The sequence below is a fragment of the Archocentrus centrarchus genome, chromosome 5, assembly GCF_007364275.1.
Source record: "Archocentrus centrarchus isolate MPI-CPG fArcCen1 chromosome 5, fArcCen1, whole genome shotgun sequence".
NCBI classification, from domain to species: Eukaryota; Metazoa; Chordata; class Actinopteri; order Cichliformes; family Cichlidae; genus Archocentrus; species Archocentrus centrarchus.
The window spans coordinates 19,137,357-19,152,410 of record NC_044350.1 but is presented as its reverse complement, the minus strand read 5'-3'; the positions used below and the strand labels follow the sequence as shown (position 1 = coordinate 19,152,410).

At 39.4% G+C, this 15,054-nt stretch overlaps 1 protein-coding gene across 1 annotated transcript in view; it reads left to right on the top strand.

Annotated features, from left to right (window-relative positions):
• Positions 1–15,054, top strand: part of cacna1da (calcium channel, voltage-dependent, L type, alpha 1D subunit, a) — a 69,823-nt gene that overhangs the window by 39,058 nt on the left and 15,711 nt on the right. The window contains exons 14-31 of the mRNA XM_030730179.1: positions 54–279; positions 383–590; positions 2,840–2,960; positions 3,108–3,195; positions 3,313–3,343; positions 3,429–3,583; positions 3,666–3,795; positions 6,080–6,139; positions 6,218–6,277; positions 7,622–7,728; positions 8,097–8,184; positions 8,279–8,386; positions 8,490–8,542; positions 8,628–8,774; positions 8,870–9,071; positions 9,343–9,501; positions 9,841–9,951; positions 11,276–11,359. Of these exons, the coding sequence (XP_030586039.1) occupies positions 54–279; positions 383–590; positions 2,840–2,960; positions 3,108–3,195; positions 3,313–3,343; positions 3,429–3,583; positions 3,666–3,795; positions 6,080–6,139; positions 6,218–6,277; positions 7,622–7,728; positions 8,097–8,184; positions 8,279–8,386; positions 8,490–8,542; positions 8,628–8,774; positions 8,870–9,071; positions 9,343–9,501; positions 9,841–9,951; positions 11,276–11,359 (2,138 nt within the window). The remainder of the gene's footprint in view (positions 1–53; positions 280–382; positions 591–2,839; positions 2,961–3,107; positions 3,196–3,312; positions 3,344–3,428; positions 3,584–3,665; positions 3,796–6,079; positions 6,140–6,217; positions 6,278–7,621; positions 7,729–8,096; positions 8,185–8,278; positions 8,387–8,489; positions 8,543–8,627; positions 8,775–8,869; positions 9,072–9,342; positions 9,502–9,840; positions 9,952–11,275; positions 11,360–15,054) is intronic.

Below are 15,054 nucleotides of genomic sequence, written 5' to 3'. Positions count from 1 at the left end.
TATGTTCAAGCAAATTCTATTTCAATATTAATATCTTTTCCTCTGCTTTTCAGATGTGGCCAACAAGGTGCTGCTAGCCCTGTTCACATGTGAAATGTTGGTAAAGATGTACAGTCTTGGGCTACAGGCTTATTTTGTTTCACTGTTCAACCGCTTTGACTGCTTTGTTGTGTGTGGAGGAATCACTGAAACCATTTTGGTTGAGCTGGAAATCATGTCTCCCCTCGGTATCTCTGTGTTCCGCTGCGTCCGCCTGCTGAGGATTTTCAAGGTCACACGGTAAGACTGTCAGCATGCTGTGCGTTCGTGCTCGTGTGTTCGCAGTCTCGTGCCTGTGGTGTTCGATTAAAATCCTGCCCGTCCTCCTCTCTCTTCTGTTTAGACACTGGCAGTCTCTGAGTAACCTGGTGGCATCGCTACTCAACTCCATGAAGTCCATCGCTTCCCTGCTTCTGCTGCTCTTCCTCTTCATCATCATCTTCTCCCTGCTGGGCATGCAGGTGTTTGGTGGAAAATTTAACTTTGATGAAACCCAGACCAAGAGGAGTACCTTTGACAACTTTCCCCAAGCCCTCCTCACAGTGTTTCAGGTATTATTGACATGCAGTAACAGCACATCACTGCTCAACCCGTCTGAGTGTCAGTCACCAAATATTCAGCCTTTCAGTGTTGGTATACCCAGAGGAAAATATACATAAAATCAGAGGAGGTTGTTTTTTATATAGATATAGAAGAAGTTGTTGCAGATTGACGAAGGTAAAGGAGAAGAAAAACAGAACTAGACTGATAACCAGATGAGACAGATGAGAACCAGGCCAATATATGAGCCTATATTAGCCCATAGCAGACATGTCAGCTCATAAGTAACAAGAAGCTGCAGAACAGATTCATAAAAACAACTCTAGGGACTGTGAAGTGTGCCAAAAGGCAGAACAATGATCAGGCACATAATAGTTCAGAAAACTAAAAAAAAAAAAACAAAAACTAAATTTGAATTGTTGAGAAAACTTTCTCAAAAGAACATTTTGAGCTCTTTAGATGGCATGGATGGTGAGCGGCAGGCTGAAAGGTTGTGGCAGATTGGGCACAGCAGACTAAAGTGAGACAGTGTAGACAGGAGAGTTGTACCTGTGATGAATGAGCAGAACAAGCCAATCAGACACCAAACACGAGGAAGCGCAGGTTAGTGAAAAATACAAAGTGCTGCTAGCAAACTGGAATAACCTGGTAAGAAGTGATGTACAGCCAGGCTATACATGCAGCAGGGGCTTGACTGGAGATTAGATGTCAGGTAAAAAGCACAGCCTGAACCATTAATGTACACTCACGAGCCACTTTATTAGGTACACCTGTTCAACTGCTGGCTAACACAAATATCTAATCAGCCAATCATATTGCAACAACTCAAGACATTTGGGCATTATCAAGACAACCTGCTGAAGTTCAAACTAATCTTCGGAATCAGGGAGAAAGGTGATTTACGGGACTTTGAATGTGGCATGGTTGCTGGGGCCAGACGGGATGGTCTGAGTGTTTCAGAAACTGATGATCTGATGGGATTTTCCCACACAGTAATCTTTAGTGTTTACAGAGAATTGTCTGAAAAAGAGAGTGGCAGTGCTCTGGGTGAAAATATCTTGTTGATATTAGAGGTCAGAATAGAATGACCAGACTGCTTCAAGCTGATAGGAAGGCAACAGGCAACTTACAACCAAGGTATGCAGAAGAGCACCTTTGAAGACACAACACATTGAATCATTCAAAGCAGATGAGCTACAGCAACAGGAGGAAGAACAGGAAGCTAAGGCTATAGCTCTCACAGGGTCACCAAAATTGGACAAAATAGGACCGGAAAAACATTACTTGGTCTCGATTTCTGCTCTGACATTCAGATGATAGGGTCAGAATTTTGGGTAAATAACATGAAAGCATGAATCATATCCTGTCTTGTTTCAATGGTTCAGGCTGGTGGTGATGTAATAGTGTGGGGATTTTTTCTTCACACACTTTGGGTCCCTTAGTACCAGCTAAGCATCGCTTAAATGCCACAGCCTACCTGAGTATTGATGCTGACCATATCAGTTCCTTTAGGACCACAGTATAGCCATCTTCTGGTGGCTGCATCCAGCTGGATAATGTGCCATTTCATGAAGCTCAGATCATCTCAAACTGGTTTCTCAAACAGCCTCCATAGTCACCAGATCTCAATCCAATAGAGCACCATTGAGATGTGGTGGAAAAGTAGATTCACATCATGGATGTGCAGCTGACAAATCTGCATCAACTGTGTGAATCTATCATGTCAATATGGGGTGAAATCTCAGAGGAATGTTTCCAGCACCTTGTTAAATCAGTGCCATGAAGAATTACAGCAGTTCTGAAAGCAAAAGGAGGTCCAACCTGTACCAGCAAGGTGTACCTAACAAAGTGGCTGTGAGTGTATGTGTACTGTTAGCCAAGATACTGCCATCAGGCAACCTTGAAACTCCCAAATATCAATACTAGTATCAGTCTTTAAAAACAGGTAAAGCTAACAAGAATAACAAGTAGATAAATCCAATCTTTGTGCTAAACTGTGTGCATGGACTTTTCCAGTTGTTATTATGGAGGTTTTTCTTTGAGAATCAGTTGATAAAGCGGTTTGGTGTAGGACCCCAGCATCAAAATCAGGTACATATAAATGCCAATAAACTTATTTTAGCATTCACATCCATTCCCCCATCACTGCCAACTTGTTCATTATAGCCAATCTGTACCATATGAAGAAGCTGGCCGTTATTATGCTTAAATTTTTGCAGTTGTTGTGTCTCTCACATAATAAATACTGCAATACATTTAGATTCTGACTGGAGAAGACTGGAATGCTGTAATGTACGATGGGATCATGGCATATGGTGGCCCGTCCTCCTCTGGGATGATCGTGTGCTTTTACTTCATCATCCTGTTCATCTGTGGAAACTGTATCCTCACTCACACTGACAGAGGTCTAGCTGTTCCAAAAAACAACAATTCTTTTTATCCACCGCAAACACGTGTTATTGATTAGTCACTAGAATTTAATTTCATTTTTAGTGAGAGAGTTGTTCTTGACTTAACACTTTGCTCAGATATCCTCTTGAATGTCTTCTTGGCTATCGCCGTGGACAACTTGGCAGATGCAGAGTCTCTCAACACAGATGAAGGAGACAAAAAAGGGTGACTCACAGATCTTCCAATATGTCTCTCTGTGACAATGAATAACTTTAAATATTGGCTTGGATTAATGCTCAAACTCCAGTCTGCAATTCATAAAAATATCTTTGTTCATCACAGGGACAAAAAGGATGATGATAAAGACGACAAGGTATTCATTACTTTATTCACTGACTCACAACAGATCTTTACAGTTTGAGAAGTTACTTATGGCACATGTTCTGCTTTCATTTAAGGATGAGGATGAGGACAATGACGACACTGCAGCAGAGGAGGAGGACCCAGAAGTTCCATCGGGGCCTCGGCCGGTCATCTCCGAGCTGGTAAAGAAGGAGAAGATCACTCCGATCCCAGAGGGAAGTGCCTTCTTCATTTTCAGCAGCACAAACCCGTAAGATGACATTCCACGTGTGCATACACAAACAGGTTGTTACTCATATCGCACTGATGTTGTGTTTTCCTTTTTCCTCCAGGGTCCGTGTGTTTTGCCACAGACTCATTAATCATCACATTTTCACCAACCTCATCCTGGTGTTCATCATGCTCAGCTCTGTCTCACTCGCTGCTGAGGATCCAATCCGAAACTTCTCAGCTCGCAATATTGTAAGTTTACAAACATGTCAGAGAACTTCATAACTTCAAACAAACAGTTTAGTAAAGATACATAAATGAAGTAACGTAATTAATAAATCGCTTTCCTCATACTAATCTTTGTGTAACAATTTAGGATGCCTTTAAATGACCATACTCTTGGTTTTGCATGTTTTAGCCCATTTATTCTATCTGCATACTTTAAACGGTTCTTAATTCTTGATGTGGATCATTTTGCAAAGCATGCTCTACATGAGTTTGTGCATAGATTTCTTTCTGTCAAGGCAGTATTCATGATGTTTAAGTAGCAGTAAAACGTTTTTGATGTGCAGAACCAGGGTTATAATAGTTTTGGATTTTACATTATAGTTTAGTTTTAGTTAGTTTTTACTTTTTTTCTCTAATTCAGTTAGTTTTAATTAGTTTTCAGAGTGGATTTTCTCGTTTTTATTAGTTTTTATTTTTGGTTTCATGCTTAGTTTTAGTTAGTTTCAGTTAGTTTCAGTATTAGTTTTAGTATTTTCATACCTAATCAGGTGCAAGATTCAAGGCGCAAAAGTGACTATTGTGTAATGAAAACTTGACAAAAGATACAGTTTAAAGAAATATATTCAACAACCAACTGTTCACAAGACATGCTAAATGTGTGTAATATTAAGGACACACATGAGCATAATCAGGGAGAAACAAAGAAAAACATGAATTCCCAAACTCAATAAATTCTACAATAAACTCCACAATAAACTTCAGCATCAGTGCAGCAGATTAATAACAGCTACAAGTGGTGTTTGACAAAAACAAACTCTTTGAAGGAGTCAAAGGTCAAATCCAGCTGCATCCTGATGTTCTCACCACCTGAAGCTGCTTCTGTTTTAGAGCTAGCTTGGTTAGATGCTCGCTAATTAAACCTGCAGGGTCTTTGCGGCCTCTGTACACAACCTACGGAACTTGCCGACCTCATGTCCACATTTATGCTTGTGTAGCTGGATTGTGAGTGTTAATTACCTTGTGGTCGTGTGCAGGTGTTTGTACTCAAAGAGCCTCCATACGGGACTCTGCCGCTTTCTCGGCAGACCGCAGCCATTACTGTACTTTGCGGACCAGCGCGGTGAGCGCACGCACATGCGCACTCACTCACATAGTTGTCCTGTGGCGCTCCCAGCTTAAACTCGGAGAGCGGAAACAATGATTTCATATCAATCCACAAGGCTTAAAAAACAAAAAAACAAAAACAAGTAAATGAAAGTCAGTTTATCGATAATTTCAGTTAGTTTTAGTTAGTTTTGTAAACTCACAATTCAGTTTTAATTAGTTATCGTTTTTTTCCTTTTAATTATAGTTTTTATTTATTTCAGTTAACGACAATGTTTTTTCAATTTCAGTTTTCGTTATTTCGTTCGTTTTCGTTAACTATAATAACCCTGTGCAGAACAAAATCAGCTTCACAACACCTGCTCGTAAGGAAAATTAAGACATGTTTTTAGTCCAAATTGGAAACGTAAAATAAAAGTAAAATAAAAAAAAGTCAGAAATAACATTTGGTCACTGGACTGAAAATTTATTTTTTTTCAGGATGTATTAAATTCATGTCTGTTATTTCTATACTACAGAGTTTCTTTAGCTTGAGCCATGCGGTTTATCCTCTCCTTGACTCTGACAAGAAAGCATTACTTGCAGTTTATTTTCCACAACATACATTCAGTGTAACTGTCCTGTCAGGACACCAGAATGAGTACTTGAAAATATAGTGTCCATATTTAAAAGGGACGTCTGATCGTCGTGTTCCTTCTGGACCATTTAGAGATCGACAGCAACTTTTTAAATCTAAGACACTACTAAATTCACATTGTTCTTTTGTGGTATTGTTTGTCTTTTGTTTTTATTTTTAATGTGATATCAGTGCATTTTAGTTGTGTGTCCACTATAAAGTAGAATTTCTAATGAATTATTTGGGTATGTATATGCTTTACAAGAAAATGAGAAACTGAATAGTTCACAGTGATGAACGACCAACCTTATCAGACTAGTTCCAGTTTTCTGTGCAGTGAGTTCCACTTCCATTTAAAAGCAAATTGAAACTCCCCGTCTGCTGCAAGGTATGAACACATATTTTATGAGCTAAAACAGGCAAAAACAGCTGTACGGTCAGTAAGTAACAGTAACTGTGTGATCTGCACTCTAACAAATCCTTTCCAGAAAATGCTTTAATTCTTTTTTCCTTTCATCTTGTTAATATGTGTTGTATGACGCTGCACAATGAACTGTCTTTGTTAAACATCTACGTTGCTTCTTGCAGATACTTGGTTACTTTGACTATGCTTTCACGGCTATCTTTACTGTTGAGATCGTTTTGAAGGTAAATTCCCTGTGTCCCCTGTCCGTGCTGTAACTAACCACACCCCAATAACATTCCAAACGTCTCGTTGCCTTCCAGGTCCTAGGCTATGCAGATTATGTCTTCACTAGTATGTTTACATTTGAGATCATATTGAAGGTAACCCCTTAAATGACAACGAGAGCCTTGCTGCATTCTCTCCTTGTGTGTCACCTGCCACTCAATACAACCTGGCTTGTTTGTTTCCTTTCTCTTATTTACTTTTTTCTTCATGGCACCTCTTTTAAAAAGAAAAAAAAAGAAGCAAATATTGGAATTGTCAGTCACTATTTTGCACACACTAACACAAACACGAGATTTGTTCAAATTACACTGATGAAAGAACTGTTAGGGGAAGGAAACATCATCAACATTACATTATACTCACATGGGTGTCACTTCATTCGGGCAGTCATTGCTGAAATGATTTTGATGATGCAGATATGTAATAAGTAATGCAACCCCCTGTGCGATGCAACAAAATTTAATGGGCTGTTCAGACATGTCAGTGCATTGGCTGAAGTTGAGTTTGGGTTTGAGGTCATCTGCAGAGTGGTGGTTTGAAAGTCGAAAATCAACTCCAGTCAAAGCTAACTCCATGCCTCTCGTACTGACTGCTCCTCAGATTACCCATAAAAGAGGGGGCAAAACCAACCATGTTCCTGCTGAGCATGGTTCAGTCTGCTTTCCCCGACCGAGTGCATAGAAATGTGGAGTTGTCTCTGCAGCTTTTTTTTTCGGGGTGGGCAAACACTTGCCGAGCCCAGTGCTGTTTGACTCTAAATTCTCCACTGCTCTTGGTTAGCAAACTCATCTAGTCCACGCTTGCAGGTCTCCACATTTACATGCACTCTTAAAAGAAATCCTTTACTTTTATTATTTAAAGACGAGTTATTTTGGCTGGTTTTTCTTCTTTGCCTGCTGAACTCTGGAGTTTTAATTGGGAGCTGCTTCCCCTTCTGCTGAACTATTAAAGAACATAATGGAATGTGCTTTAAGCTGACGGTCCACATGAATGTGACAGTAAGGCCATTTCTATTTTCCAATCTCTATACTAGAGCTCTTGCAGGTAGTAAATATCCCTGACATCATGGCAACAAAATGCATGTTTTATTGCCTCCCATAGCAGATTGTGAAATGAATGACTTACTACTACATTCATGTAGTTATGGGCCGTGGGGGTGGCGATGGTAGATTTAGCCTCCTGTTTCACTGCTCTGAACTCGCCACCCCGAATCAGAGTGATCTACAAGAGTGTGGAGACGTGTGCGGGCGTGTGTGTTTGACTGCAAGATAATGGGAATGAGTGCTGAGAATGACTTTTTCCTATTTAAAATGTTAGCTCAGTGTGTTTGTCTGTTTCTGCTGAAGTGTGAAGAGTGTAACACTATTTGTTTCTGGATGATACATGTTTTTTCCTTTCTTTGCCATTTGCTTCTCTAACTTCCTCCGTCCTGTCCTCAGATGACAACATATGGAGCTTTTCTTCATAAAGGAGCATTCTGCAGGAATTACTTCAACCTGCTGGACCTGTTGGTGGTGGGAGTCTCCCTCGTTTCTTTTGGCATTCAGTGAGTACAGAAAAACCAGAGCATATTTGCCTCAAGCTTGTAGTGCAAAGTGCAGTGAATCCAAATAAATCCAAACAAATCAAACTGAGGAAATAAACTAAGATCCCTTTTGAGCAACAATCTAGAGGTGAAAAGGGAGACTGATAACTTCAGTCATCAGAATTAATGTTTTATGTCATTTTTTTTAAATGTTTTTTACATGTCTTGGTTTTATAAATCAGATCATTCACTGACTAACATGCATACAGCAGTGTCTTTGACCTCCAGAGTAAGCTCCTGAAATGATCCTCGAACCCCTAAAAAAAAGTTCAGATTTGTTTATTCTCCTTTTTATAAACATATTACAATTATTTGTGTACACTCTTCAGGTCTTCTGCCATCTCTGTTGTGAAGATTCTCAGGGTCCTTCGAGTTCTTCGACCCCTGAGGGCCATCAATAGGGCCAAAGGCCTGAAGGTGGGTAGGACACAAGACCTTCTGTTGAGGGTCCACAATAACTACCATTCACTGAGACTCTGCCTTTAAACGTTTTTGTGTGTGTGTCTTACAGCATGTTGTGCAGTGCGTGTTTGTGGCCATCAGAACTATTGGTAACATCATGATCGTCACTACACTGCTTCAGTTCATGTTCGCCTGTATAGGCGTGCAGCTGTTTAAGGTCAGCGTCTCTGAGTTTGATAAAACATCAGTAATACACATAAAGCCAGAAAGATTCAAAATGTATGATAATAGAAAAAAATGTTTCCTTTTCCTTTTTACAGGGAAAATTCTATCGCTGCACAGATGAAGCAAAGTCCAGCCCAGAAGAGTGCAAGTTAGTTTCAGCCTTTTGTTCCTGCACCAGAAATGACCTGATTTAATATCACAGGTCGGACTTAAACCTCCATGTTTTCTCACAGGGGCACCTACATCCTGTATAAAGATGGAGATGTGAACCAGCCAACTGTCCACAAACGGTTGTGGCACAACAGTGACTTCAACTTTGACAACGTCCTCATGGCCATGATGGCTCTGTTCACTGTGTCCACTTTTGAAGGCTGGCCTGCGTAAGATTAAAAGATATCGTCCTTCAGATGATAACTTCATAGATGATGTATAGAGAAAGTGTGAATCTGAATTACTTGTTCTCATGTCCCCTTAGGTTATTATACAAGGCCATTGACTCCAACAGGGAGAACCTTGGTCCCATTTACAACTACCGTGTGGAGATTTCCATCTTCTTCATCATCTACATCATTATCATCGCTTTTTTCATGATGAACATCTTCGTAGGTTTTGTGATTGTTACATTTCAGGAACAGGGAGAGAAGGAGTATAAAAACTGTGAACTCGACAAGAACCAGGTCAGAGTCATTAGAAGCAAAAAATGTCATGAATAAGATATAATGATACATTTTTTAGACTTTTAGCTTACACAGAAAATCTGGGTTTTCCCTTGCTTTGTGTCCTAATTATAAGGACTTTTTTACTTGACAGTTGACATTCTAATGCTGATTACCACCTTTACATTTTTAAAATAGTGTCTCATAAGAATCATCTAGAGTGGATTTAAAAGAGAGTATTCAGAATGCTCTTAATTGTGCCTCAAGTAAAATATTTTTTGTGTATTTGTAGCGTCAGTGCGTGGAATACGCACTTAAAGCCCGTCCACTGAGGAGGTACATCCCAAAGAACCCTTACCAGTACAAGTTCTGGTATGTGGTGAACTCCACTGGGTTTGAGTACATCATGTTTGTGCTCATCATGCTCAACACACTCTGCCTGGCTGTACAGGTAAGAAGTCAAGTATTTACCTGCCAAAAAAAACAACCACTGCTGAAGATTGTGGCTCAACAACACACTGTCTGTTTACTGTAATAATTACATCATGGTGGTTTCACTAGTTTGACTTTGGCATTGGCAGGATTATAAGAAACACTGTGGTACACATCAGTGCAACCAAAGTCATGCTACAGTGTCAGAAAAACATAAACATTGGTCTGCTGACTTTTTTGTTCAGACATACTGTTTTGCATTCTACCTTCTTCTTTATTTTCTTTAAAATTAATTAAGGTGCATTAAAAAAAATAGTGGCTCCCTTTTCCTCATTTTTTTCCTCATCTCTGTCTACAGCACTACGGCCAGTCTGCACTGTTTAACTACGTAATGGACATTCTTAATATGGTCTTCACTGCTGTATTCACTGTGGAAATGGTTCTCAAACTCATCGCTTTCAAACCCAGGGTGAGCTGACATAAAGCATAAAGTTACATCCACCTGACACAAACATGCGTTTGCTCTGACATCGTTTTATTTATTATAGACAGTTTTCAACATTTTTAGAATAGTAAGGACAAAACTGCTCAGATGTTTGTATGCTAAATAGAAGTTAGTTAGGTCAGCTCATCATTAAAAAAAAGAAAGAAAACATCCATTTAAAGATGTTAAACTCTGTGTGTTAAATCCAATCATCTACCCCAGGAGCTGAAAAAAAAATGACCGCAGAAATAAACATGTTTACAGCCTGGTATCGATTTGGTGTTTTGGTGGTGACATCCAGAATACTAAACTCGGAGCTTCAAAACAGTACAATCTAATGGATGACATCATGATGCCTTTTATATACAGTCTATGATTATATCCCATTTGTTTACACAAGGCTGCAGAAAATAACATTTAAAGATGATTGCTAAATATGAGCGGTATCCGTCTCTTAAGCATATTTCTGAAAATACTATTTCTATAATGCTCGATAATGTTAAAGGAGCAGAATGTGGAAATGTATGACCACTGATGAGTTCAGTAAATATGTGTTCCCATTTCCCCTTTGATGCGGCTGCCTGGCTGACAGCTCTTTGTTGCGAAGAAGGACAGGATGCTAGTAAGAGAAAACTGTGTGGGGTGCAGTGCTGCCATTTCTTTTTCAGCTAAAATTAATCTTTTTGCCATTTTTTTAGTCACATAGTTTTTGTATGTAATTTTAGTGTTAGCATGGAATTTGTGCAAATTTAGTGCTCTGCAATTCAATCACAGTCTGTATAATCATGAGCCCTTAAGGTGAAGTAGTTAGCAGGGGTTCCTGTGCGTCCTTAAATCAGCAGTTAGTTGATTGAAATTTCAGTGTGAGAGTGAAGCCTTTTTGTTTTTTTGCTGATATCGCGTTCAATTTGCCCACCACGCACTCAACCTCACTCAGGGATATTTTGGGGATGCCTGGAATGTGTTCGACGCCCTGGTTGTGATTGGCAGCATAGTAGACATTGTTCTCAGTGAGATTGATGTAAGTAAGCTCAGCTTCAGCCACCCCACTGCTCTTTGACTTCTTTCTGTTCAGACTACCTCAGCAGCAGGTTTCAGGGGCAGGACTCTGATTTCTACTTCTTTAGCTAATTTTTCCTCCTTTCTTTCTCTCTCTCTCCAACCCTTCCATTTCATTACAACTTCTGGCTCATTCCCCTTCTTCCTTTAAATTTCATTCTTGTCTGATTCTCTTTCTCGATCCCTCTCTTCACGGTCTCTCCCTTTCATTCCCATCCTTACCCTTACATGTACCTTCATGCACAAACAGCACTATTTTGCTGATGCTTGGAACACATTTGATGCCTTAATTGTTGTTGGTAGTGTCGTCGATATCGCTATCACAGAAGTTAATGTAAGTATTACTTTTTTTCTGATTTGTAAGTTAAACTGAAGCCTTACAGGAAAGCCACATGGCAAGTGTCAGTATTATTTGCTTGAATTTAAATGTTATCCAGCTTCCAATATAAAATGTGATCTATCAAGCCGGGTATTTCCATGTCGGGCTTCAAACTTAACATGTTAAAAATTTTAGGGATGTAACACTATTTCAGCCAAACATAGGTATTGGCCATTGTTGGCTATATTGACTGAGAGGGGATAACATTTACCGATATCAGTCAACAATGTTTCATTCAGAGACAGATGAATGTCCAAATATATTGTGATCAAGAGCTGAGTTAAGCGAAGTTTGTTTCCCAAATACAAAAGTTAAAAAAAAAAAAAAAACAATAAAAATCCAAATAAACACAGAAAGATTGGTAATGGAAATGCATCTCTAAAAAATATAAAACGTGATTTAGAGGTGCCGTTGGCTTTGTTTGTAAAACTTCAGTTTGATTTTCATAAAACGTATAATTCATGCTGCGTTAATGTTGAGTTAAACTAACTTAGACCTGTCTTGTTGGAAATACTGCTTCTTCTGTATGTGCTGTTGTCACTGTGTTGCTGTTTTTGGCAGGATATCACAACAAAATTGTTGATGAACATGTTGATTATTCTGTGTATTTTTGGACATTCTTGGACAGCAGTGTGAAATGTCTTTCTGAACTGTGGCCAGCCTTTGGTTCAGAGCAGGATGGTTCATGATTGTAGTTGTCTAACTCGTACTCTTGTTTATTTTGTTTCCATAGAAACTTGTAGAGGCAAGTATGGCAATTATAAAAAAATGTTGTTTGTGTGTAACCTGTTGTTCATAACAACTTTATCTTTGGGACCCCTTTACTGTGGATTAAAAACCAAATTACTCACCTAGCGTTTTAATGACAAAGGCAAAGATTTTTGGAATTTCGCAGTAACTGTTTCACTTTTTGTAAAAATCTGTGACTTTTAAAATTAATATCAAGGCCTGGTAAATAGATGATGATTGCTTCTCTTTATGGATTTATTCTGCTAAGAAAAGCAACCAAAAAAACAAAAAAACCCCACTTGTATTGATTGGTGCTTAGTTATTACATAACTGGTAAAAGAAAGTTCTAGGAATTACCAAAACGTTGCATTTATGATGAGTAATTATGGTGATGATGGTGCCTACGATAGGGGTAGCATACCAAGGGCTTACCACCCAAATCACCCCTCCTTCCCCCTCCTGAGTGCTCTCATGTCTGAGCTGCAGTGCTGTTTTTCTGGAGTAATATTTCATGTTTTCTCAGTTTGTGTTCCAAAATGTGCGTCTGCATGAGCGCACAAAAAACATTTACTTTGTTTGAAACATAAGCGACAGTGGTGTGCTTTCAGGCTATTTATTGTTATGCATGTGTGTTTTATGTGTGTACAGTTTGTACTTTAGGTTGTGTGTACGAGTGTATGCAGAGGTGTGCGTGTTGCGAATGTTGGAGACGTGATGTTTCTTTCACATTGTGGTTCTATGACACAATTTTCATGGCATTTATTTCTTATTTGCACTGCATGTTAATATTCAGATATTATAGCTTTGCATTTATTCATAACAGTTGATCTGTTATGAGGATGTGTTTTAAGTCAGTGATTTTTTTTTTTTTTAACTTGCTTGCCGTGTCAGTCATGAGTCCTGTCATTGTTCAGATTCTTACCAGACTACTGTGAGCTCTCCAAATGCATGCTGGGGTGTCAGGCACTCACCTCATCCCCCTAACACCCTTTCCATGTCCCGCCTCTCGCAGATGGCGCTTGGCCAAACGCCCCATTCCCCTCTGGTCAGTTTTTCCATAAAGCCTTGTGAAGTTTGTCCTTTTTCGCTTGCTGTACCCCTCTTTACTTCCAGACAGAATGGCCCTGGAGCTCAGAGCTTGGAAATTCTACACAACATTAAGGACAGTGATGTTTAGTATTAAAAAAGAATCTGCGAATCTCAATCTGTTTGTGAATTCTTAACAAAAGTGTAGCTGTTTTTCCTTAATGTCATCATTTACTGTCCTTAAAGTTGTGTAGAGGCCACTGTGGCTTCACATGCAGCTGTTGTAATGCATCAATAATCAGGGAACAGATCAAGTCACGGAGTGACCTAAAAGGAAACAATACAAAAACTTAGGCTTCAGTGTTCAAATCAAACTAAAATTGTCTATTCACTGTTCTCAACAGTGAGAGGTAATCAGGTAAGGTCTGAAAATTCACTGCGAGGTCAGTAGGCACTAATTTAGTCTGATTTTGTACACTTACAATGATGGTGGTTTAATGCAGCTGAGTCTGAGGTTCTTTGAGGTTCTTTGATGATCTTGTGTTTGTGTCTCTGTGAGTGATTGTCTCTGTGTTTTGTTCTGTCTTCCTGTAGTGAGCTCTTAAAGCTCAGAATGGAGCTCATATGTAGCGCAGGTGTGTAGACTCCAGTCAGGTGCATGAACACTCCCACAGCAACTCTCTACTCTCTCCCTCTTTACAACTTTCTGCCTTTCTTCCTGTTTCAGTATGGCTCAATCTCTCTGGTTTTATTTTCTGCCCTAGTATTGGTCTCTATTCCTGTTTCCCTCCTCCTCCTCCTGCCTCTCTGTCTCTCTCTCTGTCCCCTCTCTGATGATTATTCATATCTTTCTGCACCGGACTGTGAGAGCGCCCTGCTATGGCAGTTTTGTTGCAGGGCACTACTGACATGCATGAGTTGCTGCATTGCTATGAGTTCACATCATTCAAAGGTCTTGCGTGTGCGTGCAGTGCTTCCCCAGCAACGTGGCAATGCTGAACGCATGCTCCATCAGCGCTGTGGCCAGGATTACCTAAAGAACCTCCTCAGGCTAATTCTACAGTTTTATTTATCATTTCTGCTCATTCTGCACTTCATAACGATGGTTTGCAAAGTATTGACTCAAGCCATATCTGTCTGATTATCTTATGTTGTCAGTGCTGAGCCTTTCTGATATTTCCCACATTGAACTAAATCTTTTTTTGCTGTAAAATCACATTATCATGACAAAGGCTCAGCCTAACCACCATCACTATGACTGATGTTTCTTTTTTTTTTTTTTTAATTTTGCATCTGGACTTTCTTTGTGCACAAATGCTCACTGATTACAACTGATGATATCAAATGATTTATTTGTCAATTGACATGAATTGCAAACAACAGTTGTGTATGGGTGTGAGTCTGTGTGAGCGACTGTGTGTACTTAATTTATCATAGCCAAGTTCTTTCGGTCAGCAATTTTTTTTGTGACTGAAAATGATAAACTAGTGGAGTTCTGAACATCCTACTTGTACTTTCTTCTGTTTATTTGTGCAATCGATAATGCATTAAGCACACAATGTATGATTTTTGTCCAGTCAAGTCATATGTTGATGTGTATTTGCCTGAATCTGAAGCCTACAGGGCATATGTTGAGATACAGCAAGACTCTTTGAGAACAGCAGATGATGCTTTTATAGCGACATCAGTTCATAACATTTGTCAATTAGCCAACTACTCACCAACATTGTCTAAAGGCATCTGATCATAACATCCATTTAGTCCCATCAGTAAAAACAGTCACACTGTGGGGGGTGATAAAGTTGTGTGCCAGTCTTAAATGTTGATTTCGTATTTAAGTAATTTTATGTTGTATGTCAGTCTGTTACTCAATTATTAAACCCCACATAGAAATG